Here is a 25,183-nt window from a genome sequence, read left to right as displayed (position 1 = left end):
TGCCTATTTTGAATGTGGCTTGCCATTTTGAAACATTACGCATTGCAAAAAAAAAAAAAAAAAAAAAAAGTCGCCTATACAAAGGTCATACAAACCAGCAGCAACAACAGCGGCAATTACATTCCACTGGAGAAACATAAGGATCAAGCTGTGCCTTCAATAGCAATAAATCAGACGATTTGACCAATTTTCTCACATCTCTTTCAAACATGCCACCTAAAATGAGCTTCAAGCCTAGTTTTTCAGGCTCTGCACGATCTCGCAAGAAAGTTGTAGTACCAGCTGAAGGCGAGGGCTCTGATAACGATGCACAAATGGCCGATGACAACTCAATAAGTCCCACAGATGAAGGTGGGATTATTGAGGATGAAATGCAGTTACAGGAGCGCTTGGAAGAAGAGCGCCTTCTGAAAAGGAAATCGACCAATGATGAAAATCACACTGTCCTACCCAGCGTCAGTACTATTGTTACACCTCATAAAGACTTGAGCGAAAGTGAGCAGAAAAAAGAAAGAGTTAATTCAGTGATTGAGCAACCAAGGATGGACGAATTATCGCTCCATGATGAATCTTCACCACCCACCTTTGAAAGTGCGTCGATGGATGTTGATGGTGACAACTATGATCAGGATACAGATGCGACAATGGATACTGGAAGCAACAAGCTACCAGACTTTGCAGATGAAGGAGATGAACTCGTTAAAGAAATACCTGTTTATCTCTCGCAACGGCTAGCCAAGTATCTTTATTTGTTTCAGTATCCAGTACGGGCTGCAGCTTTTACATATACTCGAGAATCAAGCCCTAGCAAGGCTAGGATTAAACCTATTTCACAGTTGATTGAGCTGGAAATACCTCTGGACACCAATGCGAGCCAGTACAACCGGGAAAGAGGAGAGGAACTAGCCTTGGGCATGAATGACAAGGCTCTCAGGACGGCATTAGATGAAGAGCCTGATGATGATGAAGACAAGGAGTTATTAGATAAACAGACGTTAGTCTCTTCACTCATCCCTAATGCTACTAACTACCTCGCAGGTGTTCTGAGAAACGGTAAGATTACTTATTGAGTTACTCCCTACTACAATGAGACAGAATGAATATGCCATTGTATAACCATAATATCTAATGGTTACGTTCTTGTGGATATTAGATGAGATGCATTTAACGCCATTCCATGGCGCAGTACAGCTCCGCCCTAGCTTTAAATACCTGGATAAAATTGATGAGAAACATAAGCAAGCCAACAAGAAAGTCAGTGATGAGGAGAATAAGGAGCTGCTAGCAAAGCAGAAGGTGGAACAGGATCAGAAAGCGAAAGCTTTGCAGGTACTACTTGAATATATATTTTTCTTATTGTTACTATTGGGATGTTATTTGTTGTGTCTTGACAGCTCCTTTACCATCCCATACGTATAAAAAAATTTTAATACTTTAGGTTCAGGTACGAAGTGCGACAGATTCAGAGGCACGGAAGGCCAGTGGACCTAATAAAGCACGTCTTGCAGATGAAGAAAGCTGGACCAAACTGGACTACTTTGATATTGAAGTAAGAATTTTTTGTTGGAAAAAGAAGCTATCAAGTACTTTATTTTCATTTTGACTGACGACTGACGTCTGACGAAATTTAAAAAAAAAAAAAAAAAAAAAAAAAAGTCTTTAGAGTCAGAAATCATCTACGATCGAATGTTTGCAAGTCATGTCGATGACCTAGAGTGTGCGACAAGTGTGAACGAATATCTTGATATGGTTTCGTCTGCTAATTCGCTTCGTAATGTGAAGATCGAGACTATTGGATAGTTTATCAAGCATGGGTTGAAAATAAAGTTAATTTTTACATGATGATGTCAGTTAAGGGTAATAATAGAATAAATAATAAAGATCAAACGCGCTACTCTTTCTTTTTTCTTCTCCTTCATTTTCTTCACATAATACTCAAATTCATCTATTCCTCTCCTTATGCCCTCCTCGTTGAATATGGTCCGTGCCGACACTCTGGGCGGCGCTGACCTGATCCCAGCGCTTACCTCCCCAATCTCACCCTTGGTCAAACGTTCTGTGATGCGCTTTGAGAAGCGTGAAGAAATTTGTTCAGAATATCCCCGTCGCTGGTGTCCAAATGGATATCACTGTATAAATTCGTACCAGTGCAGAAAAAACAGAAACTATGCCTGGACCGCTGTTTTTGGTGTGCTGCTTCTTCTTATCATCATTCTTTTTTGCCTTCGCAGACGCCGCGCCGCAAGGGCTGTACCCACACAGCAAGCCGCTGTTACACCTTTACCCGACCAGCAGCAACAATATGCCTTCCCGCAACAAACGTATGCTCCCCCTCCAGGCGATCCTAACTTAGCTTACCAGAACTCCTCATATCCCCCTGCTGATGCTCCTCAGGGACAATCCGGTTTTGGCTATCCCCCTCCAGCCTCCTCACCTTATTCGGAAAAGCCCCCTGAGGCCACAGGCACTTACGCAGCGTATCCACCTGGCACGGGTGGGTATCCTCCTACTGATTCAGCATACTCAGGAGCACCCCCCGCATACCCCCCTCCAGCTTCTTCAACAACAACCTATCCTCCCCCAGCTGCCCCGGCAACAGCCTACACTGCTCCATACGGTCCACCATCTGGTCAACCACAGGGTACTGCCTACCCAATCCCTCAAGGGGAGGCTTCCTCCCATAATCCTCCACGCTAAAAAATGGAAAAAGTTTTTCCTTCGTAGTATGTATGTATGATATCGACCTAGCATTAATCGACCAGTTACACAAACAGTGTCATTCTTTTTTTAAAATGAAGGGTCATCTGCTCTGACTCAATAAAGTGGTATATATTTAAACCATACACGTGATAAAGGACCACTACAAACGTCCCAACTTTTTTTTTTTTTTTTGAAAAACTAAAATCCTCTGTTTCATTACGTTGAGAATCCTGTCCTGGCTGGTTGGAAACTTGTAATGGAATTTGATTCGAATGTCTATAATGTTGCTCTCGCAGCCCTTTTGACTTCAATCATAGTCTCAGTCCCCATAGCGCTTGCCGTTGCTCTTCGGCTACGTTCCGCTCTACCCCAATATCGTCCAAGTAAAAAGTTATTGAGGGACACATCTGTGACGCTCCCCAACGAAGTAACTTCAACATCGTCATCATCATCATTTTCATTGTCCAGTGATAAGAAAGTGATTATCAACACCAGAGGGAATACTCTCAATGCCATTAAGGAAAACTCGTTCGTAGCTCATACTCACAGATGCACGACAACCATTTTTCTTGGCTCTGGAGGACACACTGCTGAGATGTTACAGCTAATATCTGGACTGGATATCAGCAAATACTCACCTAGACACTATGTAGTTGGCATTGATGATCATGCTAGTGTCGAAAAGGTTCATCGATTCGAATCTTCGCGTCACCAGAGAGATGTTACTACTCTGTTCAAAAGCCTTACCACAGCTCATCAAAGACAAATTGCTGAAGATGCTGGTCATTTAAATGGATACACTATTCATCGCATCCCCCGTAGTCGACACGTACACCAGTCCTTATTAACAACACCATTGACTCTGGTCAAGTCATTAATAGTAGCCATACCATTGATCAAGCATCTCACCTTTTTGTCAATACAGAAAATCAACCATCATTGTGCATCAGTACCGTCTCAGCCATCAGAACAAACTAGTCTAGAGCGTTCATCATTATCATCATCATCATCACCATCGCAGGATCTACAGTGTTCAGGACGTCGGAGTATTTTGCTCATGAATGGCCCTGGGACATGCTTAGCTCTGGCCCTAGCTGTCATTGGCGCAAGAATGATAGGTATTTCTGATGAGTTGACGCCTGATCTGGTGTTTGTCGAGAGTTTTGCGAGAGTTCAGACGCTCAGCCTCGCTGGCAAGCTCCTTTATCCGCTGTCTGATGTTTTTCTAGTACAATGGCCAAAACTCAAAGAGCGATATCCTCGGTCCCACTATATCGGTACACTTGTATAACTATTCCTCTTTTGGTGACATCCATTACAGCAGTCACTATTTTTTGTTCTCAAAAAAAAAAAAAAAAAAAAAAAAAAGTTGAAACAGCTCGTAGCCTTCCTTTTCGTCATGTCAGGTACGGCCATTCCAATAATTATGAATCCTTCTAGTATTCCATTCAACAAAGCTAATCATAATAGATGCTCTCCTGGCTTCTTGGTAATTGATTTGAAATAAATTAGCTTTGCATTTTCTTTTAAAGAGATCAGATCGGATTGTTCCAGTCTTGTCATACCAGACTTTTAGACGCTGTCAAGCCATAAGTTGGCCATTCAGCTCCAGTATATCATGTATAAACAATATTATATCTACTGGCCAACAATACTTCTCAACAAGCTCTGCTGTTGTTGTTTACGCAAAGAGAGCACCTCGCCCTAAACAGCGAATCATCAAGGAACAGAAATTGAAAGCCACCCGGTCATCAAAACATACGACCAACTATAAGAGCACGACACTTCCGCATGATGCAAAGCCTAAGAGTCATCAATGGAAGAAACTAACTTTGGATACTTCGGAATCATCGGGAATGCAAGCCAAAGTCTCTTCTCCGCGAAAACGTATCATCTCAACCTCTGTATCTGTTACTTCGCTCGAAAGAGGATCAAGGAACCCACAGCTTGAACATTCGTTTGCACCAGGATTCGCGTCATTCTACAAGTCCAAGGGATCTCACAATGACCTGTCCCTCAAAACTGGTAATGCTGGAAGAGACAAAGCGGCGGCGGCAGAACGGGCGCTGATTAAGGCTGGTGCCAAGAGAAAATTAGGACCAAAAGTACGCGGATTTGTTCCTGTTCGATTCGCGCTAAAACCCATTGCCTCGGATGTGAGTTTGAATTTGATCTCGAATAGAAACATACCTATTTCCAAATACAAAATGAATGCTCAGACTGGTCTTGACAAAACGTCAAATGAAGAAGTCTTTGCGAAGGAATTGGGCGATGTGCAGGAGATGATGGATAAAGTTGCCAGTAGCAGATTTCAGGATATGGGGATACATCCGGATGTAGAGAAGGGCGTCATGGAATTGCTGTCCAAATCTGTAAGGGTGTCCAAATCCTCCGCTATAGTATCAAATGAATCACTGGAAAGCATCAGGCCAACAGAGATTCAGGCCTTAACTATCCCAGCAGCAATCGATCCTAAAAAAAAATCGCCCTATACACTTTGTGCTGCAGAAACAGGATCTGGAAAGACTCTAGCATACCTGATTCCTGTACTTCATCAACTCAAAGTGCAGGAAGATGAGGCCATCAGTCGTTATCAGAGTGAGGGAGGGATTGACGCTGAAGGGAGTAAGGTCCGTGCATTAAACACAATCCGACATTTCAATCAGCCCAGAGCTATTGTGCTGTTACCCTCACGTGAGCTTGTAGCTCAAGTGTCCTCTATTTTGAAAGATCTCTCACATTCGATCAAAGTCAGAGCCTTAGCAATATCGCATGCGATGGCACCCAAGAGTATTATCCAGCGCCTGGAATCTGGACCTGTTGATATTATTGTTGCTACACCATCCAGCTTGCTAGACTATCTACCAAAAGAGGCGTATAGATCTAATCACAAGGGCGAGAATGACCGCAAAATTCGAGGTAGTGCTGGTCTACTTGAAGACAACAAGATTTGTTTAGACTCATTGATACATCTGGTGATTGATGAAGCCGATTCAATGTTTGATCGTGGATTCGGAGACGAGGTTTCTATAATTGTTAAGCAGGCCAGAGTCGCTGCCTCCAATACTAGGTATCCGACCAATATCACTGTTGTATCGGCCACGCTGCCCAAGAAGGTATCAGACACTCTAGACGAAACTTTGCCCGGTATACTCAAGATCACGACGCCTTCCTTGCATAAATCGCTACCAGGATTGCATCAAACATTCCTAGATCTAAAACCTTACTTTGGAAATCGACCTAAAGCCATCCTGGATATTCTAGCAAAACAACAACAGATTGCAGGAAGTAAACGCAAAGAGAACACACTAATCTTTTGCAACACCAAGCATTCTTGTGAGATCCTGTACGAGCACTTGAAGACAAACAAGGTTCCAGGACTGTTAGGTGTTTTGCATGGGGACGCTTCAAATCGCAATGAGATCCTTGAACAGTTCATGGACGATGATTATATTCCGCCCCCACCCGGGTTGAACACAATGTCTAAAGGATCTGCCGCAAAGCCTAGCTATACTGGAGGAAAGGTGCTGATCTCAACAGATATTGCATCACGAGGGATTGATACTACAGCTGTCAACCACGTGGTTCTGTACGACTTTCCTGTAACCATTGTTGACTATTTGCATCGCGTAGGTCGCACAGCGCGTGGGGGTCGTGGTGGGCGTGCGACAAGCCTTGTGGGGCGCAAGGATCGTAATCTAGCCGAGCGCATCATGATGGGTATCCGCATGGGCAAAGTACTTTCATGAAGAAAAAAATCCTTCGGATGACTTTTACATCAAGCAATTTAGAATAAAATATAAAATTTTTATAAACCATCTACAGTGGTCATCAAAAGTCATTCAATGAATTAGGAATTTCGACATTCTCATTCCTTTCTCCAATTTGATCTTGCTTGTCGCTAATGAAACTTACGTAGCGAGTTTGACCATCGACAACGTCACTCCTACTACAATGTCAATGAGCTCCTGTTGCTAATTGAAAATTTAGATGAATGCCAATTATTGGCATCTCATTGAATGACATTTGAAGAAAATCAGCAGCTTTGCTTTATTTGTTTTTTTTTTCTGTTCTTCAGCAATGTGTACGAGATCCTTTCATGCGATGTAGCTCCTCTACCCTTCGTGGCATACTTTCATATAGCTCATCAAGGAAGTCAGGTGGAATAGATGTCCAGATATCCTGTAGTCTTTCCCATAGTTCATCCAGATCCTTTGGTACCTTCTCATATCCCTTGAGCCGATGATCCATGTAGGCCCATACATTCTCGATAGGGTTGAGGTCAGGAGAATTTGGAGGCCACTCCAAAGTGGTAATGTGTGACTTAATTAAGAACTCTTTAACCATCCTACTCGTATGAACACTTGCATTGTCCTGCTGAAAAATTAACTTTTCAGGGTCCTGGCCATGCCACTTCCATGAGCCGAGGACATAATCTTGTAGAACATCAACATATAAAGAGGAATCAACTGTGACAGGGATCCTGCAACCATCGCCTACACCATGATAAGTGATACAGCCCCACCACATAAGTTTGTTATGTGCTCCCCTTGATCTCTCTCTAACATCTCGATCTTCTAAAGTCCTGTGGCCGGGTCGCCTATATTGTGTTCTTCCTCCTAAGGACCCTAGCCTTTCAAAAAGCTTTTCGTCCGAGAACATCACTCGCTTCCAGTCATCAACAGTCCAGTCAAGGTGGTTGAGGGCAAAATTCTTCCTTTTCGCAATCTGCATTTTTGTCAGCCTAGGCTTGAATGGGCGGACATAGTTTTTCAAACCCTCTGATTTTACATAGCGTCGGGCAGTCTCTACACTGACATGCACTCCATGGCTCGATCTGATGTATTCTTGAACTGCCAGAATGGATCTAAGTTTCCCCGTATCAACCTCGCGTGCAATAACCCTCTTGGTAGCAGGGGAAACCAATGAGGGTCTGCCCATTCTGGGTTTAGGAATATTGTCCTTGACGTCACTCCTGATCCTTATTGCCGATGAAATAGAGATACCAAGTTGCCTTGCCACTTCGCTTGTAGACTTCCCTTGTCGAAGTAAGGCCTGAGCATTTTGTACCTTTTCCATAGAAAGCCTCCTCATAATAAATACTAAACGATGTGGAATGTTAATTGTAAGTAGAGGTGTATGAAGATATAGCTGAAGGTAATCTTGGTAGAAAAAAGAGAAGTGAAAAAGTTTTTTTTGCAATCAACATTGAAATTCAGCAGAAGTCATTCAATAGGCAGGTCAAATTGAAATTGGTTTTATTTCACAATGAAGTCATAATTAGGAATGAGACATCAAAGTAATCATGAGGTGTGGGGAACAAATGCACTACCCCAAATATACTAGCCACATGCTAGATGAGAATGAAGAAAAGGAATGAGAATGTTAAAAATTCAAAATCATTGAATGACTTTTGATGACCACTGTATTATTGACGGTGTCGATACAACCTTCTCTGCGTCTAAAGTATAGAGTGCAAATGCCATCCATAACGACTCTTTCCCACTGAAATGGCCTCCATCTTCCATTTGCAATAATAACGAGGTATCTTTCTTGCCTACACACATCTTGACCTTGTAATTCTTTTCATGCTTAGACTTGGCTTCCTGATCTTCGTCCGACTCCATTGGTTGGCAGTCATTCGTCTTGCCATCAATACTTCTTAGCTTGGCAACAAATTTTAGGGGCTCTGCAAAACTAACTCGAGCATCGTTGAGTCCGCCCATGACCATCATATCCGGATACCGCTGACTTCGAATCCGATCGTATGGAGAATAACCTTTCATTGCCTCGAAAATCTCTTGACTCGCCACAGGATTACCCCATTCATCCCGCTCATACTCTACCCAAGGAATTTCTGCATCTGACATACCTGAAATGACATCAACAAAAGGAACCTGAGTTACAACCACTCTCACCATCTCTTTGACAATGTTCCGGGATTCAGATCTTACATCACCTTTATCTTTGCCATTTATGGATGGATAGGACATGTCACCCCATCGATTGGCTATCCAACCCGCAACCAAGCCTCCTGCGCTACGCCCTTGGATCGCACATCCTTCTTTTTTCACCATCTCTAAATCACTTAGATATAGCAAAGCGTCTTCAACGTCCAAAAACGTGTTCACCTTCTTCTCAAACTTGCCATCTCTGTACCACTTCGGTCCTAAGACTCCATCACCTCGAGGGTGTACTTGAACGTAAATAAGCCCACGGTGGAGGAGCGGTAGCAACGCCTCTGGATCGAAAATAGGCGATGTAAGGGTCCCATACGCACCATAGGCATTGACCAACGCAGCCCGACGTGGGAATTGTTTACCATCTGGGAAGGTATAGTAGACCACAGAAACAGGTATCAAGGTTTCTTCATCACTATTTTGATGTGTATCATTCAGGGCCTTGTTACGCCTCAATCTATGTTTTGAGGGGACCATGAAGCGAACTTCTTTGAACTTTGCCATCTCAGCCTCTTCTCTTTCTTTTGAATCAGGGCTAGATTGTTCATGTGTGCATAGCTCTGAAACGTTTGCGAGAGCTTGACCGTACTTCACGTCCAATGGAAATGGATCTTGGCGGATCAAGCGAGTAGCGTTCCTTTGCCGCTCATCCTCATCACCTTGGAAGATTCCACTGTCCAGCGAATCGTTAGAGATCGAATGCATATCATATTCGTAGAGAGCCCATGGACGGATAAATGAACAGTTGGAATACACCAACTTGGCTGAAAAAAAGTCCCTAAAGAGTCGCTGCTCCTCGTATCGAATATTACCGGGCATAAGTGTTGTTACATTGAGCTCTTTATGGTAAGGCCGAATTCTTACTTTCTCATGCAAAGGTAGTGTTATATTAATGTCGTCAGGCCGAGGTGCCAAAAAGATGCGGATTTCTGGAAGCCCATCTCTCCAAACCCAAGCGACGAAGTGCTCCACAAAGACCTCAAAACGCTCAAGAAAGTTTGCCGAGTCATGCTCAATCACTACTTGGTCATTGGCTGTTTCAATGAAAGAAGCAGAGGACCTCACTCGAACCGGCCTTTTTCTGAAGCAAGAAGTATTGTTTTCAATATATTCCGAGACAGGTATACGGAGAACTTTGAAATTGATGGCATCTCCGTGGTTAGAACGGATGTAGAAAAACCCAGAATGATGTTCGACTTTGTATATTACGTCTTTTTCTGGCGGACGGATAATGCTCCATCCTCTGTCGGGATCATCGATGCTTAGAAAGTACGAATGGCTGTTGGTTTGTCCTGAGCTCTGTATTATGTAGCATGTTAAAAAATCAAAGATGTCAGCGTGGGTGTGATTGAAGTGGATGAAACAAATTCGCTTTATACTCATATGTTTACCTCAATGAGCAAGAAACGTTGATCATTTGTCATGGATACAGATAGAATATTTCGTTCTTCTTTCTCTTGCATCACAATCTCTGGCTCATATAGTTGCTTCGCGCCTCGAGTGCTGCTCGAGCTCATATGCAGACGAGCCTTACTATCTGCTTTCCTGGGAGCCTTAATATCATCATTCATTGTATCGATTTGAAGCCTCCACACTTCGCGCTGTAGACCTTTGCGGTCGAGTTTCGTGAAATACAAGTAGAGCGACTTGCCCAATTTGACGAATCGTGTGTCGGGTCCAGCATCCTTAAAAACTGCGCCGTTTAACTGAATTTCAAAGCCGTCTGACATTTCATCTCTTCTCTGCGCAGAACTGCGTGCTGCACAAGACTCAGATTTCTGGTTATTGAAGGGTAAATGAATGACACTGATACGATACCTCTCATCTCCAGATGTGTCGTAGGTGTAAGCCATATACAAAGCTTTCACATTTGACTTACTAGTCGGGCTGCCTTTTTCTGTAGCTGAATAATCTGAATCGCATTTTAAAAGCGTATTTTGGGGTTGGATCTCCAGAGTGCCAAATGAAAACTGACCATTGCCTCCTTGGTGTCCCTTTTCTTTGGCGATCTGGTTAACATCAAGGACTACTTCTGGCTCAATACCAGACAATTCCCCGATAGGACTGTTTGTGCCCGCCTTATTAGCCATATCCACAAAAGAGGGTTTTGAGATAACTCGCTGTGATTGTTGAGGATGTTGAGGTTGTTGATTTTGACTCTTTAAACAATTAAAAGCAGACGAACTCGTATAGGATATTCTCTTTTTATCCATAGCCTGGATATGCTCGTCTTTATGGATACGTCTTCTCTTGTAAATGCCAAAGTCCCCAATAGAATCATCCAGGCAGTACCGCCATTGGTCCACATCCCAGAATTGAGTTCCTTCGAGACGCTCACCCTGTGGTAACTTCCCCCTTCTTTGTTTCCCTTGCCTTCGAATAGCCTGCTTGATCTGCTTCATCTCATTTTCAAGTTGCATCTGCAGTTCCTGAACCCCTGATCGCTCAACCCATGCAGCAGTGTATTCAGATTCTGCATCAATATATGTCTTCACATCAGGATCTCGTTTGATTTGATGCATCCATCGATAATTGTCAACGAATGTCTCGTTATGAAGTGTAAACGGCCGAGGGATTCTCTTGGCCTGTGGAGGCTTTAAAGGACCTTTTTGAGGCTTTACATTTTTGGGTCGTCCGTTATTTGGAGTTGACTGATTGTTGGTACCAAAATCGTGACTAGTATTGTCATTCTTGCCATTGAAGCCGCTATCACTATTAGATATGGACCCACAACAAGGATCGACACTATCTGGCGACACTGTACAGTTTAGTGCAGCATCTTGAGAAATGGATTATTGTATTAAAGAATATACTTATATTAAAAGTAGTGGATTAAAGTAGATTTTATATTCCTAGTATAAAGAAAAATATGATAGAGTAACTTGACTTGCGTAAAATACCTGCTGTAGGTATTTTGTACTTACTATGAGGAGACCATTTCGTTTTCTGCTCTGTCGAGATAACAGGAGTTACATTCTGCTCCGTGGACGGCCAATTCGAAAAGAATAGTAAATTCAGGGCTGCGATGAGGAACAGGACCGTCAATGAGAATATAAGGAGATTGAATAGCCGCTCCAAATAGTGAAATCCTTTGGTAATGCTCCTTAATCTGTTGTGCGGACGTGAGGTATGGAAACTTGGTTTGTCCTTTTCGATAAATTGGCTTGATTTTTTGCTGTCGTTCACTATGCGAGTGGATAATGATGGCGGTATTAGAATGAATATTAATAGACCTGATTTCATTTATTTTATATTATATTACTTTTTTTTTTTTTTTTGACTATGATTGACATGCGTCAAAGAACGTAGAGAACACATTATTGTTATCATAACATCTTACTTTTAATAGCCAGCAGCTCCTTATGGTCATCAATATAGTCATAGAATAGATGCGAAGCTGCCTCGTCTGTTTCACGTCGACATGACATTCTAAATGAGGCAGCTAAAAAAGTTGATGTGGAAGAAATGATGTAAAAACTTTCTACTGTGATACTTTGGAAGCTTTCTGATCTATCATCTGAGAGACTCACACTTGACTAATGTCTGTGTATCTTTGGACAAAGGGGGTGGGGCTCGTGCGCAATTACACCACTCATTTGTATATAATGCTTATTTTTATTTTATTCTTTTATTGTACAATGAACTAATAAGTTGCAAAATTGGTCAAGTTTTTTGTCTTGGGAGTTTTGTCCTACTACTTCTTTGTGTGTGTACTCGACGTTTTACACCATGATCTACTCTGTCGCCATCCATTACTTCAATATCATCGTTGTTCTCCTCAAGACCATTTTCTGCAAGTCAATCGAGATTCATAGCATCTGTGCTGTCAATCGTCCCTGCTTTCTGAACATTGAAGACCAATTCGCCCTGATTGCTCAAATCCACCACGACATTCTGATACTCTGTCAATTCACCTGTCAACAACATCTTTGAAACTCTTGTCACGACTTGTTTCTCAAGATATCTCTTCAATGGACGACCACCATAGCGTGGATCGAAAGCATCGTTGAGAACTTTCTGAATTGCGCCATCTGTAATGTGAAGCTTAATGTTCTTGGACTCGAGTCGCTTTCCAATAACAGCGAGCTGATTCCTGACGATCTTTGCCAAGTGCTCAGTTCCAAGAGGCCTGAACAAAATAAGATCATCCAGACGGTTAAGGAACTCGGGCCTGAAGTGTGCTCGTACGTCACGCATCACAAGTTCACGGGCTTCTTCCGTAATTCCTGTCTTTCCAAGATCTTGAAGATGAATGTAGCCAACGTTTGAGGTCATGATGATGACAGTGTTGGAAAAGTCAACAACACGGCCTTTCGAGTCCGTCAAGCGGCCATCATCTAGAACTTGAAGAAGGACATTGAGGACTTTGATGTCTGCCTTTTCAATTTCGTCAAAGAGGACCACGCTGTAGGGTCGGCGACGGATTGCTTCAGTCAGCTGACCACCTTCATCATGTCCAATATAGCCAGGAGGAGCTCCAATGAGGCGAGCAACAGAATGTGACTCCATGTATTCTGACATATCGATACGGACCATCATGTTCTCGTCATCAAAGAGTTCATGGGCGAGGGCCTTGGCAAGCTCTGTCTTTCCTACACCAGTTGGACCAAGGAACATGAAGGAACCCATCGGCGAATGTTCCTTTGACATTCCGGCACGGGAACGAAGAACAGCCTCAGCTACAGCCTCGACAGCTTCATCTTGGCCAACAACACGTTCGCTCAGACGATCTCCCAATTGCAACAGCCGTTCAACTTGTGATTTGTTAAGTCTCTGGACAGGAATACCAGTCCAGCGAGACACCACCTCAGTGATCTGCTCAGGTCCAACGATCTCAGTCACTAAGTCACCGGTCTCCATCTTGGATCCACTGGCAGCTGCCAAAAGCTGATCGGCTTCTTGTTTCGCGCGCTCTGCAGTGACAGTGGCAATCTTCTTCTCAAGATCGGGAATGGCATAGTAACGAATATCGGCAGCTTTGGCTAGATCGTAACGACGCTCAGCCTCCTCAGCTTTGTTCTTAAGATCCTGGAGTTTTTGGTTCAAGTCGCGGACTTCATTGATGCGACCCTTATCGAGTTCGTATTTGAGTTTCAAGGGCTTGAGTTCTTCCGAGATCCTAGACATCTCTTCACGGACCTTGACGAGACGTTGCTGTGATGCAGGGTCTTTTTCCTTTCCTAACGCAGTGGCCTCGACTTCCAACTGTAGATGGCGACGCTCTAATTGATCAATGATCTCGGGCTGTGAATCCAATTGTACTCGGGTGTTAGCGCAGGCTTCATCCATGAGATCAATTGCTTTATCTGGCAAGAAGCGATTCGAGATGTAGCGATGAGCAAGCGTAGCCGCCGTGACTAGTGCAGAATCAGCCACCTTGACACCGTGATGAACTTCATACCGATCCTTGAGACCACGCAGGATACTGATGGTGTCCGTCAACGATGGTTCGCCAACATAAACTTGTTGGAAACGACGCTCAAAGGCAGGGTCCTTCTCCACGTGTTGACGGTATTCATCCAAAGTGGTGGCACCGATGCAGCGAAGCTCACCACGAGCGAGCATGGGCTTGAGCAAGTTGGCGGCATCCATTGCACCATCGGTTTTACCTGCACCAAGGACGAGATGGATTTCATCAATGAAGAGGATGATGCCTTGATCCGAGTCTTTAATTTCTTTGAGAACAGCCTTGAGACGTTCCTCGAATTCGCCGCGGTACTTTGCACCGGCGATCAAAGCACCCATATCGAGGGAAAAGAGTCGACACTGCAAACTGACAGGGACATCTTTTCGGACAATGCGTTGGGCGAGACCCTCGACTACAGCAGTTTTTCCGACACCAGGTTCTCTATTGAATAGATGAAGATGAAGATGAAGATGAGGATGCAGATGAAATAAGGTTAGGACAAGTAGATTAGGCGTTGTGCAACATAAAATAAATAAGGACTGGAAAAAAATATTATGTGAGGGAAGAGATAACTTACCCAATCAATACAGGGTTGTTCTTGGTCCTTCTCGAAAGGACGCGGATCACTCGACGGATCTCGTCATCACGACCAATAACAGGATCAAGTTTATCCTGCTCGGCGAGGGCAATCATGTCAATGGCATACTTGGACAGAGCCTCGTACTGTGATTCGGCGCTCTTGCTCTCAACACGACGGTTGCCTCTGGTCTGTGAGATAGCATTCTCGAAAGCAGTCTTTGAAATCCCGTGTTCACTCAAGGCTTTCCAGCAGGTAGCATCGTCCATCAATGCTAGAATGAGATGATCGATTGAGATGTACGAGTCCTTTTGTTTCTTTTGATGTTCTTGAGCCTTGCGTAGAAGCTGTGCTGTCTGCGGTGAGAGCGAGACCTCAAGCGGTGCAGGGTTCTGAGTTGGCAGACGGACGAGGAGTTTTTTGAAGGCGCGTTCGATCTCATCGGGCATACCACCAGCTTTGTTAATGATAGATTTGAGTAGGGAAGAACCAGGGCCTTCGTCAGTTTCGTCCATCATAGCAGAGGCGATATGTATGGGTGTGATTTGTGAGTTGGCAAACTCTCTAGCCAGCTCTTGGGCTTGTGCGAGAGTCTTCTCGGTCTTTTCTGTGAACTGGAAGTTGTTCATGATGTGATATGTTTGATAATAAAGAGGGATGTAGTATTACTTGATTAAAGATAAAAGTGAGAGTGATGATTGATATGTACAAGAGACGTGTGAGTGTGAATGTGAGTGTGAAGAATATTTTTGAGTGTAATTGCTGACTTGGGGTGGGGTGCGTGTGCTTTTATATATATTTGCATGGGATTGTGTAAAACTGAGACACTTTTTTTTACTTGTTCCTACTGGATGCATCAAGTGGCTTGTAGAATTTTCCAGCAATTGCAATTACATCAGAAACATCCCAGCGCGGCCAAAAAATGAACAAAAGGATCTTTTGCACGCTAACATTCGAATATTCTCACAATATTACACTTTTAAACATCAATCTGATTGGAGATTAAAACAACTGGAAAGAAAATGCGTATTAGGTATTAACTATAGTATACACATGTTGTTTTATTTGTATGTGTAAATAGTTATCGTCTTTCTTTTAGCGCCTCGAATCGTCTAGTTAATGCTTCCAAATCTGGAAGTCCGTCGTCAACTTTTGCCGGCGATGCTGTAGCCCTATTGGAAGTATTACTGTTGGATTTGTTAGGTGGTATTGAAGGTGCTGCTGGCTTGAGTGCCGCCTTCTGAGACGTCTCCTGGTGGCTTGATAAGTCTCCTAACAAATCCAATCGATCCACGTCCATAGTTGTCGATTGAGTCTAGAGATGAAAGCACGCGTGAGAACAAAGCTCAGGTTACAATTCAAGCGTGAATCCCAATACATATAAAATACAAACCTTAGTGGGTTCTGGAAGACGAGGACGCATAGGTTGTTCAATAGAATGGTTGATCGGATCAATAAATCCTCCGTCGATGGTCTTTTAGATTCCAAAAAAAAAAAAAAAAAAAAAAAAAAAGTTGGTCATTTTAAACGGTTGACGCATATCCCTTGTATAATAGCATTGTAGAAAAAAAAAATTACTCCTATGAGTTGGTGGTCCATTTGTGGATCTGCTGTCCAGTTGATCTTGAAAGCCCTTGCAATTTCTTCCAAATACCGATTGACGAGATAGGGATCGGGCGTTTGGACCTTTAGTTTTTGAATGATCTAAAGCGATAAAGCCAGATATTTGTTTTCCACAGTTGTTAGCAGCTGGGTCTCTCATTAAGCTTGAGGCTCGAAAAAAAATAAAAATAAAGATCACGTACTCTGGGATTCACAGATTCGTCTTTGTTCTCCATAGCATTTGCGACAAAATCGCGACCGAATTTTGCTGTTAATTGATCTCGTACTTGTAATAGTTCTTTGACTTCTGAACGAGGAGCTGCATAGATAATGGTGTTGACAGCTTCCAAGATGGCTGGATCACAGGTTCTAGTGAATGGTTCGAAATTAGTGCTGTTTTATTGTGATACTCGTAAAACGTGGGGCTAGACATCAATGAGACATTACTTCATTTGCTCCAGCAATCCAAAACGAGCTAATAATAGTTCGCAATATAGTTCAATGATCTCCAATGCCTCTGTATTAAAATCCTCGCGAATGATATGCTCAACCTAGGCAGGAACCAAAATGTTATCAACTTCATAAATATGGATTTGATTTGATATATAAATAGTACCGAATATCACATTATAGGAGCAAGTCTTTTTTTTTTTTTTTTTTTTTTTTTTTTTTCGTTAAGTACCCTAATACGTGCACTTTCTTCTTTGCCAATCTCCAACAGACGGGCTATTTCCTTGCGTTGTTGCTGAGCGAGCATGTTCCTCTTATTCTGTAACATTTGCAACCGGTTGACCGAGAGCTTCAGTTGCACCTTGGCACGTGTAGGGTTGAACATGGCTGCTAAGGAGAATAAAAGCTAGGAGTTAATGGAAGCAAACGAATGAAAGCATATAAATGAATAAGTGGCAACAGTTGTGAGCTCTGCGCCAACGTGGTGAAATAAAAAAGACACTTCCATTCACGTGATCCTTCCTGTCCCAGTCTACGTCATCATTGCCACGTGCACACGCGCCCAACGAGTTGCGCGTCGTCTTGAAAGCATGCAAGTTTGGTAATCTTTTTTGGTTCTTCATTCATCGACCAACTGAGGAAAATAAAAAATCCTACTACAGCAACCATACTATCAGTCTCCACCATCACAACTTACAGCTCACCTTTAAAAGCGCAGTTCTGATATAGAAAATATGGAGCGACTTCAACGCATGTTCCAAGCAGCACAGGGTATGGGTCCTGAGCCCGGACAAGATAACCCTACTGCAGATAATTCAGAGATGGTTTATATCTCATCTCTCTCACTCTTAAAGGTAAAAAAATGAACATCGGTTTAAGGGCAAATACACTCAAGGCTTTACTTCAACAATCAATGGACTGAAGCTTTTCTTCTTTTAATATCTTTGTCACTAACGACTTTTACCCTTTTTTCCTCCTTTTCTTTTTCTTTTTATTATTTTCTTTGATAACATCAAAAAGATGTTGAAGCATGGTACATTCATTGGCCAATCATGATTTGTATAAAGGTTTCATCTCTATGTTTCTATGATGTTTTGCAGCAAGATTGCTCATTTACACTAAATTCATGTTCTCTGGGGTTGGACTAGGCCGTGCTGGTGTCCCTATGGAAGTCATGGGTTTGATGCTGGGCGAGTTTGTGGATGATTATACTGTTCGTGTTATCGATGTCTTCGCAATGCCACAAAGCGGAACAGGTGTCTCAGTCGAGGCAGTCGATCCTGTGTTTCAAACAAAAATGCTGGATATGTTGAAGCAAACTGGAAGGTAAACGCTGCCGATCATATCGACAATCCTTTCTCTTGTGATCCGACTGGGAAGTTAACAAGATACTATGCCAATTTATCATTTTTCTTTTCCTTGCTCTCTACGTTAGGCCCGAGATGGTCGTTGGTTGGTATCACTCACATCCTGGATTTGGATGCTGGCTTTCTAGTGTCGATGTCAACACGCAACAGGCAAGGATTGAGATTACATGGGACAATGGGGTTTTGGTCACATTTGCGATAGAATCTGCTTCCTAACTTTTTTTTCCCGTTTTTTATACACATTTATATACAACAATAATAGAGTTTCGAGCAGTTAAACAGTCGAGCAGTGGCTGTTGTGGTCGATCCCATCCAATCTGTCAAAGGAAAAGTTGTGATTGATGCCTTCCGCTTGATCAACCCCCAGACTGCTGCTGTGGGACATGAGCCACGTCAGACAACATCCAACATTGGTCACTTGAATAAACCAAGCATTCAGGCACTGATTCATGGCCTGAATAGACACTATTATTCAATTGCAATTAACTACCGCAAGAATGAGCTTGAGCAGAAAATGTTGCTCAACTTGCACAAGAAAAACTGGACATCTGGATTAACACTTGCAAACTTTCACGAACATACGGAGGAAAACGAAAAGGCTGTTAAAGTAATTGAAACATTCTAAGCAATCCATGGACACCTTTACTGTATCAATTGACCCATCTCTTTTGCAATGGAGTGCTGATCCATGTAATGCTTTTATTAATACTGTTACTATTACTATTACTATTACTATAGTCAATGCTGACGTTAGCGGAAGCATATAACAAATCTGTTCAAGAAGAATTTACATTGACACCTGAGCAGCTCAAGACGCGTCATGTCGGCAAGGAAGATCCCAAGAGACATCTTGAGAGCAATGTAGAGCAGGTTATGAGCAACAACATTGTTGTCGCATTAGGTACAATGCTGGACTCTGTCAGTTTTTAAAATACTCTCTATGTGTCAGAGAAACCATAGAGCGATAAAGAGTCAAGACTGATAGAGACTGATGAAATGTTTTAGCCAATAAATCAACAAACCAACCAAGTTATAAATGTCACGGTGATTATATATATACAGAATTCGACAGCCCAAAGCATGCTTGTTATTAAATATCGAAGTTCTATGCGGTACTGAATCATTTATTCTTCATGTTAAAATGTCTCTAAAATGTCTCCTTTTTTTGAGCGTAATTACTTAAACAGCTGCGATAAAGGCCTGAACACAATCAAATCCATATGCAGAAATGTAACAATGTCGTATATTAGTAGAGTTTCTTAGTTACTATTGATTGAGCTCTGAATTAAAATAAAAAATAAAATAAAAAGTAAATGATAGGTTCTTACATTTTGAGCCTTTTGAACCAGGTCTTTGAATTCCTGAACCTCAGCCCAGCAATCCAACGACCTCTCCTGATTTTTCTTGTAGCATTGGACAAGGGACTCCTGAGCTTTCGTGATTTCCTCAGGTAGGGCCTTAATTTGTTTAGTAGGAGCGCTCTTCGCCAATTGATCCAACTCTTGCTCGGTCACGACAGCATTGGCGTTGGTAGTCGATTTGTAATTAACATGGGATGTGTCCATAGATGAATCTTTCTCGGCATGAATCTTGGCAAGTTCTGCTTGGACGCGATGACGAACCTGGTTCTCGATATCCTGAAGTGATCCAGCATTGGGCTGAAAAAGAGTATTAATTTTTTTTATTTTTTTTTAAAAAAAAAGGACGCGTGAGCCTTAGCATGCCGAAAGATAGGAACTGAATAAATGTACATACACATATATAATATTGCAAAGTAGCATAAGACTATGATGCATAGTGCCCAGTATTCTGTACCTGAGACTGTTGAAGCTGATTGACAAACGCTGAGGATACCTATGTCCAGAAAGTAACAGCAGTTTCAGAAAATAGCAATATGGAGGTTTTGATTAATGTGGAATCTCGATCTTTTCATCTCTGCACGATTTGTCCCCTGATGCTTAAAAATATGATCTTTATTGCGCATGTATGGCATGGCGTGTGTGTATGTTGATGAACCACTTTGGCGAATGCATTTACCCTGACAGGAACAGGGTTTTCCTCGCTGACAAAAACCATGGGCTGCTTGTCTCCCTTTGATTGTGATGATCCCATGGCTATTCTACTGTGAACTTGATTAGAGTTGTGATGATATGAAAATGGGCTTCGGGATCACTGAACGGAAACAACTTTCGTCTGTAAAGCACGTGATTTGTCAAAAAAAATGGATTTTTTTTACTATTTGCTTTGGTGTCTACAATTCCCAAACTCATAAAGAACTATCATGTCAAAAAAGACTTCGCCTTCCCTCGCTGAAAGGCCCATTTATCGACGAGGAACTCCGCGTCCACGGCCCCTGGGTGCTCCACGGGCATTTGCGGCGGGGTTCTGGCTTTGAGGGCTCTTAACAGTCTCATCCACTGAGAGGAGCAAGCATGCAGCCTCAGTTGCAGCGGCAATGGCATTTGTCTTGACAAGTGCAGGCTCCCAGACAAAGGCCTTCATGTTATCTGCAATCGATTCAGACTCAATGTCGACTCCACTCCACTGTTCACCCTGTGCATGCTTCATCCTAAGCTTGTTCAAAATATCAGTTGCGTCAAAACCTGCATTATCACAGAGTTGGCGGGGGATAATCTCCAATGCACGTGCAAATGCACCAATAATCAACTGCTGCTTCCCAGCAATGGTCCTGGAGTGATCGCGGAGGTATCGTGAGATCTCCATTTCAGTAGCTCCTCCTCCAGCCACCACCAATGAGTTCTTGATGGCTCGACGTACAATCATAATGGCATCGTGCAACGAACGTTCGACTTCTGCAATAAACTGCTCTGCTCCTCCTCGAAGGATCAATGTGCAGGTCTTGGCTTGAGGGCAGCCCTGGAAAAAGTTGAAGCGTTCACCTCCAATTTGCCTCTCTTCAAAAGTCTCACAGCTTCCTAGATGCTTGGCTTCAATATCAGAGCAAGTCGATTGGATCGATCCTCCAACGGCCTGGACAACACGATTCAAATCAGCAGCGGGGACACGGCCGGCACAGAAAATGTCACGATCAGCAAAGTACTGAGTAGCGAGATCACCAATGGGCAACTTGGATAGAACAACCTTAGCGCCAGTGTTGACGATCGCTTCCAACTTGTCATAAATGATCTTCCATTCCGCATCTACGATTTTTTGGTATTCCTATAGGCAGTCGTAGACCAGGGAAAAAAAGAAAAGTTAATAAAATAAGTAATCCCATTTCAATCTTACTTAAAATGTACACAATACGCAGCAGAGTGATCTAGTTAAAATCAAACGAAAAATCGTTTCATCCTTGACACAAATGAAACAAAGCTTACATCGACTGCTTCGACACGGACTTCTGCATTGTCCCTCTCAGCTTTAAGCTCCAGCTCGACATTCAAACATAAAACCTTTGGATTCTTGAAGCTCTTGGGTTGTTGCTCAAATCCAGCATACGAGAATGTCTTTTTGAAGGCAACACCATCAATCAAAAGTGAATCCTGCATGGCACCACCCGTAACTCTCTTCATTCCAATAAGGTTTTCATCCAATTCCTCCTGATCCAAGTGAAGTACTGCGTCGACAACCATCTTGGTAAAGAACTCTGTCTGAGAATGGATCAGCTTGGAAGACATAGCGGTAGCGGCACATTTCTCTAACAACGAGCGGAACTCTGTCTCATCCTTGCGCTCTACACGGACAGCAATTTCTTTGACCTTGTTGATGGCCAATTGAGCTGCCTTTCTATAGCCTTTGATGATCACCTGAGGGTTTACACCTTCTTCAATATAAGAGCGAACCTCCTTCAAAAGCTCACCAGCCAAAAGAACAACCGAAGTTGTTCCGTCTCCAACCTCTGCATCCTGAGAGCGAGCAATATCGACGAGGGTCTTGGCAGCAGGATGAACAATGTCGAGAAGCTTCATAATTGTGGCACCATCGTTTGAAATTGTAACAGAGCCTGTAATGGATAACCATTGAAGGAAATTTGAATCTCATACAGATCAGCATAAGAGAAGAAGAATTGAATGTAATCATCAATACCTCTTAAAAATAATAATATCTATAGCTGACCTTTCTCGTCAACGATTAATTTATCCATGCCACGAGGTCCAAGAGTAGTCCTAACAGTGTCGACAACGGCCAAGCAGGCGTTGATATTGGAGAGAAGTTGACCCTTTCCCTGAGAGCTGTCTGTTCCATCCTTGAGAAGGATGATTTGGGGTTGCTATGGTTTACAGGGAGCCATATTTGAGTATCATACAGGAAGCAGCGCGTTAGATCATTGAATTAGACGCACAGATACATTTTGAACTGTTAGAGGAAATCCGATATCCTGAAGCCCTTTTTTTTTTTTTTTTTTTTTTTTTTTTGGTTAGTATTATTGTATTACTATCATTAATATTAAATACAAGATCTCCACGAGGATCATATGCATTGTGGTGATGGTATATCTCAGTTAAGTGCTCATCTGTAAGTTACGAAGTTAATCGCAGGATCAGTTCATGACTTGAGAACCGCTAGTACTGTGAACCGAAAAAAATGTTTTGAAAAAGCGCGCTCTTCATCCATTTCTACTGCCTAGTCATCTACTGTAGTGTTGATGTATGGCTAGAATCTTTTGTTCCTGAATGACCAGCCAAGTTAATCAGAGTGGCGGCAACCATCATCACACTAAAACGTCACTGACATAGTATGTGCTTTTCTTGCATGGTAGAAATACATGAGGACCGCTGGGGATATTTTGTATTTGATTCGTTGGGGATAAAAAAGAATCCATTGAAGACTAAACATTTATGTCTTAACAAGACATGGCATTACCATCATTTGCTGTGCGCGCGACATTGTGTGATTATACAGATGAGGGATGAGATGCGTATTGTGAGTAAAAGATGTTGGCCGCATGGACACGAAAGTTAATTGCTGTTGATCTGCTTGTAGAGTTACTTAAGGGTAGTCGGCCCTAATTTTTTTTGTTCTATTCGCTTCTTTTTCTTGTTTTGTTTCATTTATTTAGTACAGGAGAAAAAAAAATCTATAGAACGTGGTAGTGAATACAAGTAAGGCGAGTAATAAGATGCATCTGCTCCTTTCTACCAATTGTAGAGACGAGGTGGGTTATAGATAGGTTTGTCTTCAACCAATGGCATCCAGACTTTCTTCGTCTGCTTCCATCCCCTGATATTTCTCCTCGTAGCACGACCTTCTTCTTTCGCCTCAGGAACGCGCTCCTTGAGCGTGAATTTCAAGTGAGCAGTTGGGTGATGCATCACACCGAATTTACCGCGTGCATGTGTCTTGATTCTACGCTGGTAGGTCCCTTTTCCAACCCATGCGCGATCTATAGTTTAATAGTGGTTATAAAAGATAAAAATTTAATACCAGTTGTATGTGTTTATCAATACAAAAAAATGATTGTATCTTTTAAAACAATCATCTCATTAACTTACCAACATATAGCTTGCTAGCGTCCATTTGATACTTCTCCTGAGTCGTTGCATTCTTCCTAGCAAAGGCCAATGTGTTCATAATACGCTTTCCAGGGCGCTTTTGCGAGAACTCCATCTGGTTAATGGCATTTTGAATGTCGAGTCCCTTGATCTGATTAGCCAAAAGCCGAAGCTTTTTGGTGCTTGTTTTGAAATTTGCTGTTGAAAAGTGATACTTGATTATAAAGTAAATAGAAATAAAAATAAAAAGAATAAAAGAAAAGAAAAATAATAAGAACCATAGCCATGCGATATTTTGTACTGAGTGACAATACAATACAACTCAAATTTCTAAAGAGTGTCTATTCGCTGAGGGCTGTATCCCAGTAATGCTCTTCCATTATAAACAAGGTAGAAGCATGGCAAGATGACATAGGATCTAGAATGATCAGTCAAACCGCCGCAAGCTATGCGTTTCTAGGTTTCTTTCCTTGATTTCCTTTTTAGATTGTCATTCCTGTATATACTCCATTAATGAAATAATTATTACCTCCTTCACAGTAGCCTTTCCTCCTTGCTCCACTGGAACCTCATTCACATGTGATGCAATATCGCCAAAGAGGGACGAGGCACCCAATTCTGGCTTCACTGGTTGCATAGTTGATTTTTGGTCAGCCATACGGATCGCCAATGCATGGAAACCTCGGGGCATCGCCTGTGCCAAACTAAAATATTCATAATAAACCCGTAATCAGTAGCCAGGAGACTAAATTAGCGTCATGCAGTAAAAGCTTCAGTAATTGATATCCGACGGCAATGACAAACTCCATCTACTTATTGTTCACAAGTGCCGCCGATGTCCCCATTGATCAAGCTTCTAATCCAGTTTCTTTTTATAGAAATGTGTTGTACCTCATCACCATCGAGACAGGCTTTTGTGTGCGGAATGCAGTCTTCAAAGTGCCGAACATGCTTAAATTGTTGTTGGCAAGATGCAACGTTTGAAATATCAAAATAACCGATTCCTGGGCATCCGAGTTGGTGAAGGCAATGCACTCTTCTTGATAAAAAAATTGTCAACAGCCCAAGCCACGATCTGGCCTGGTCACGTGAAAATGCTCTGAATCGTTTTATGGGAGGGACACACAAAGGAAGGAATAAAAATTTTGGTTAGCAATTATCAACTAAGGATCTCGGCTCGATGGCTTCAACGATAGCAAGTAGATCCTGTGGGGGAAGAAGCATTGAAGGATTGAGTGCTAATGAACATGAACATCCTCGTGTACACAAGAGAGAGCGGAGGATGTATAAAGCCAATGTCTTTGGATCTATCCAATGAAAAGCAAGTAGGTCATGTTCGGCTACCTTCGGAATAATCTTTAATGAATAAAGCGTAATGGCTCTGTTTCTTTCCAATTGTTGAGGTTTAAAGAAAGAAAAGAAAGAAGAAAGAAAGAAAGAAAAGGTTGCTCCAGTCCGCCAGATACCCGAACTCAGCTCGATCAAAGTTTAAGACTCGATCAAGTAAATCAATGGATGCCCTTTCCTTCCCTACTTCCTTTTCTTTTCTCGTGCAGTCTGATCCTTGTTGGCGATGTTTCGCCAGTAGATTAGACTAGGCTGGAAGAAGGTCTTTCCATGGCTCTTGTGATAAAGTACAATGGAGGAAAACTTTATTGGCCCCACAA

General features: G+C 42.4%; 11 protein-coding genes across 11 annotated transcripts; 5 read left to right on the top strand and 6 right to left on the bottom strand.

Moving 5' to 3' along the window:
* Positions 1 to 73: 73 nt before the first annotated feature.
* Positions 74 to 1,859, top strand: BCR41DRAFT_340824 (Sin-like protein conserved region-domain-containing protein). The gene is made up of 4 exons (XM_022022217.1): positions 74 to 1,053; positions 1,154 to 1,329; positions 1,439 to 1,549; positions 1,657 to 1,859. The coding sequence occupies exons 1-4, from the start codon at positions 210 to 212 to the stop codon at positions 1,798 to 1,800; spliced, it is 1,275 nt and encodes a 424-aa protein (XP_021877489.1). The 5' UTR covers positions 74 to 209; the 3' UTR covers positions 1,801 to 1,859.
* A 55-nt stretch (positions 1,860 to 1,914) lies between these two features.
* BCR41DRAFT_389250 (hypothetical protein) lies at positions 1,915 to 2,827 on the top strand. The gene has a single exon (XM_022028103.1). It carries the CDS (start codon positions 1,960 to 1,962, stop codon positions 2,695 to 2,697), a length of 738 nt encoding a protein of 245 aa, XP_021877488.1. The 5' UTR covers positions 1,915 to 1,959; the 3' UTR covers positions 2,698 to 2,827.
* An 82-nt stretch (positions 2,828 to 2,909) lies between these two features.
* Positions 2,910 to 4,068, top strand: BCR41DRAFT_361080 (oligosaccharide biosynthesis protein Alg14 like-domain-containing protein). The gene has a single exon (XM_022025449.1). It carries the CDS (start codon positions 2,957 to 2,959, stop codon positions 3,989 to 3,991), a length of 1,035 nt encoding a protein of 344 aa, XP_021877487.1. The 5' UTR covers positions 2,910 to 2,956; the 3' UTR covers positions 3,992 to 4,068.
* An 18-nt stretch (positions 4,069 to 4,086) lies between these two features.
* Positions 4,087 to 6,507, top strand: BCR41DRAFT_361079 (P-loop containing nucleoside triphosphate hydrolase protein). Its single transcript, XM_022025448.1, has 2 exons — positions 4,087 to 4,106; positions 4,213 to 6,507. Exons 1-2 carry the CDS (start codon positions 4,100 to 4,102, stop codon positions 6,447 to 6,449), a joined length of 2,244 nt encoding a protein of 747 aa, XP_021877486.1. The 5' UTR covers positions 4,087 to 4,099; the 3' UTR covers positions 6,450 to 6,507.
* Positions 6,508 to 7,825: 1,318 nt separating this feature from the next.
* On the bottom strand, positions 7,826 to 12,161 carry BCR41DRAFT_425155 (hypothetical protein). The gene is made up of 4 exons (XM_022030546.1): positions 12,001 to 12,161; positions 11,585 to 11,845; positions 10,052 to 11,439; positions 7,826 to 9,959 (listed from the first exon to the last, which is right to left on the bottom strand). The coding sequence occupies exons 1-4, from the start codon at positions 12,086 to 12,088 to the stop codon at positions 8,100 to 8,102; spliced, it is 3,597 nt and encodes a 1,198-aa protein (XP_021877485.1). The 5' UTR covers positions 12,089 to 12,161; the 3' UTR covers positions 7,826 to 8,099.
* A 124-nt stretch (positions 12,162 to 12,285) lies between these two features.
* BCR41DRAFT_340818 (AAA ATPase domain-containing protein) lies at positions 12,286 to 15,409 on the bottom strand. Its single transcript, XM_022022216.1, has 2 exons — positions 14,645 to 15,409; positions 12,286 to 14,508 (listed from the first exon to the last, which is right to left on the bottom strand). The coding sequence occupies exons 1-2, from the start codon at positions 15,271 to 15,273 to the stop codon at positions 12,459 to 12,461; spliced, it is 2,679 nt and encodes an 892-aa protein (XP_021877484.1). The 5' UTR covers positions 15,274 to 15,409; the 3' UTR covers positions 12,286 to 12,458.
* Positions 15,410 to 15,702: 293 nt separating this feature from the next.
* Positions 15,703 to 17,151, bottom strand: BCR41DRAFT_361066 (regulator of Vps4 activity in the MVB pathway-domain-containing protein). The gene is made up of 6 exons (XM_022025447.1): positions 16,929 to 17,151; positions 16,694 to 16,797; positions 16,450 to 16,615; positions 16,223 to 16,348; positions 16,038 to 16,118; positions 15,703 to 15,959 (listed from the first exon to the last, which is right to left on the bottom strand). The coding sequence occupies exons 1-6, from the start codon at positions 17,079 to 17,081 to the stop codon at positions 15,726 to 15,728; spliced, it is 864 nt and encodes a 287-aa protein (XP_021877483.1). The 5' UTR covers positions 17,082 to 17,151; the 3' UTR covers positions 15,703 to 15,725.
* A 165-nt stretch (positions 17,152 to 17,316) lies between these two features.
* On the top strand, positions 17,317 to 19,091 carry BCR41DRAFT_361063 (26S proteasome non-ATPase regulatory subunit 14). Its single transcript, XM_022025446.1, has 6 exons — positions 17,317 to 17,550; positions 17,717 to 17,729; positions 17,845 to 18,022; positions 18,132 to 18,213; positions 18,326 to 18,670; positions 18,802 to 19,091. Exons 1-6 carry the CDS (start codon positions 17,431 to 17,433, stop codon positions 18,991 to 18,993), a joined length of 930 nt encoding a protein of 309 aa, XP_021877482.1. The 5' UTR covers positions 17,317 to 17,430; the 3' UTR covers positions 18,994 to 19,091.
* A 73-nt stretch (positions 19,092 to 19,164) lies between these two features.
* Positions 19,165 to 20,208, bottom strand: BCR41DRAFT_361060 (hypothetical protein). Its single transcript, XM_022025445.1, has 4 exons — positions 20,101 to 20,208; positions 19,879 to 19,917; positions 19,392 to 19,721; positions 19,165 to 19,263 (listed from the first exon to the last, which is right to left on the bottom strand). The coding sequence occupies exons 1-4, from the start codon at positions 20,173 to 20,175 to the stop codon at positions 19,243 to 19,245; spliced, it is 465 nt and encodes a 154-aa protein (XP_021877481.1). The 5' UTR covers positions 20,176 to 20,208; the 3' UTR covers positions 19,165 to 19,242.
* A 63-nt stretch (positions 20,209 to 20,271) lies between these two features.
* Positions 20,272 to 22,961, bottom strand: BCR41DRAFT_361059 (T-complex protein 1 subunit eta). The gene is made up of 4 exons (XM_022025444.1): positions 22,888 to 22,961; positions 22,141 to 22,294; positions 21,402 to 22,027; positions 20,272 to 21,243 (listed from the first exon to the last, which is right to left on the bottom strand). The coding sequence occupies exons 1-4, from the start codon at positions 22,909 to 22,911 to the stop codon at positions 20,386 to 20,388; spliced, it is 1,662 nt and encodes a 553-aa protein (XP_021877480.1). The 5' UTR covers positions 22,912 to 22,961; the 3' UTR covers positions 20,272 to 20,385.
* A 91-nt stretch (positions 22,962 to 23,052) lies between these two features.
* Positions 23,053 to 24,531, bottom strand: BCR41DRAFT_361057 (ribosomal protein L22/L17). Its single transcript, XM_022025443.1, has 4 exons — positions 24,408 to 24,531; positions 24,046 to 24,220; positions 23,517 to 23,730; positions 23,053 to 23,407 (listed from the first exon to the last, which is right to left on the bottom strand). Exons 1-4 carry the CDS (start codon positions 24,464 to 24,466, stop codon positions 23,160 to 23,162), a joined length of 696 nt encoding a protein of 231 aa, XP_021877479.1. The 5' UTR covers positions 24,467 to 24,531; the 3' UTR covers positions 23,053 to 23,159.
* Positions 24,532 to 25,183: the final 652 nt, after the last annotated feature.

This window comes from Lobosporangium transversale (genome assembly GCF_002105155.1).
Source record: "Lobosporangium transversale strain NRRL 3116 chromosome Unknown BCR41scaffold_46, whole genome shotgun sequence".
Taxonomy (NCBI): Eukaryota; Fungi; Mortierellomycota; class Mortierellomycetes; order Mortierellales; family Mortierellaceae; genus Lobosporangium; species Lobosporangium transversale.
Note: the sequence above shows the minus strand (reverse complement) of the source record. Positions and strands in the feature narration are given on the sequence as shown.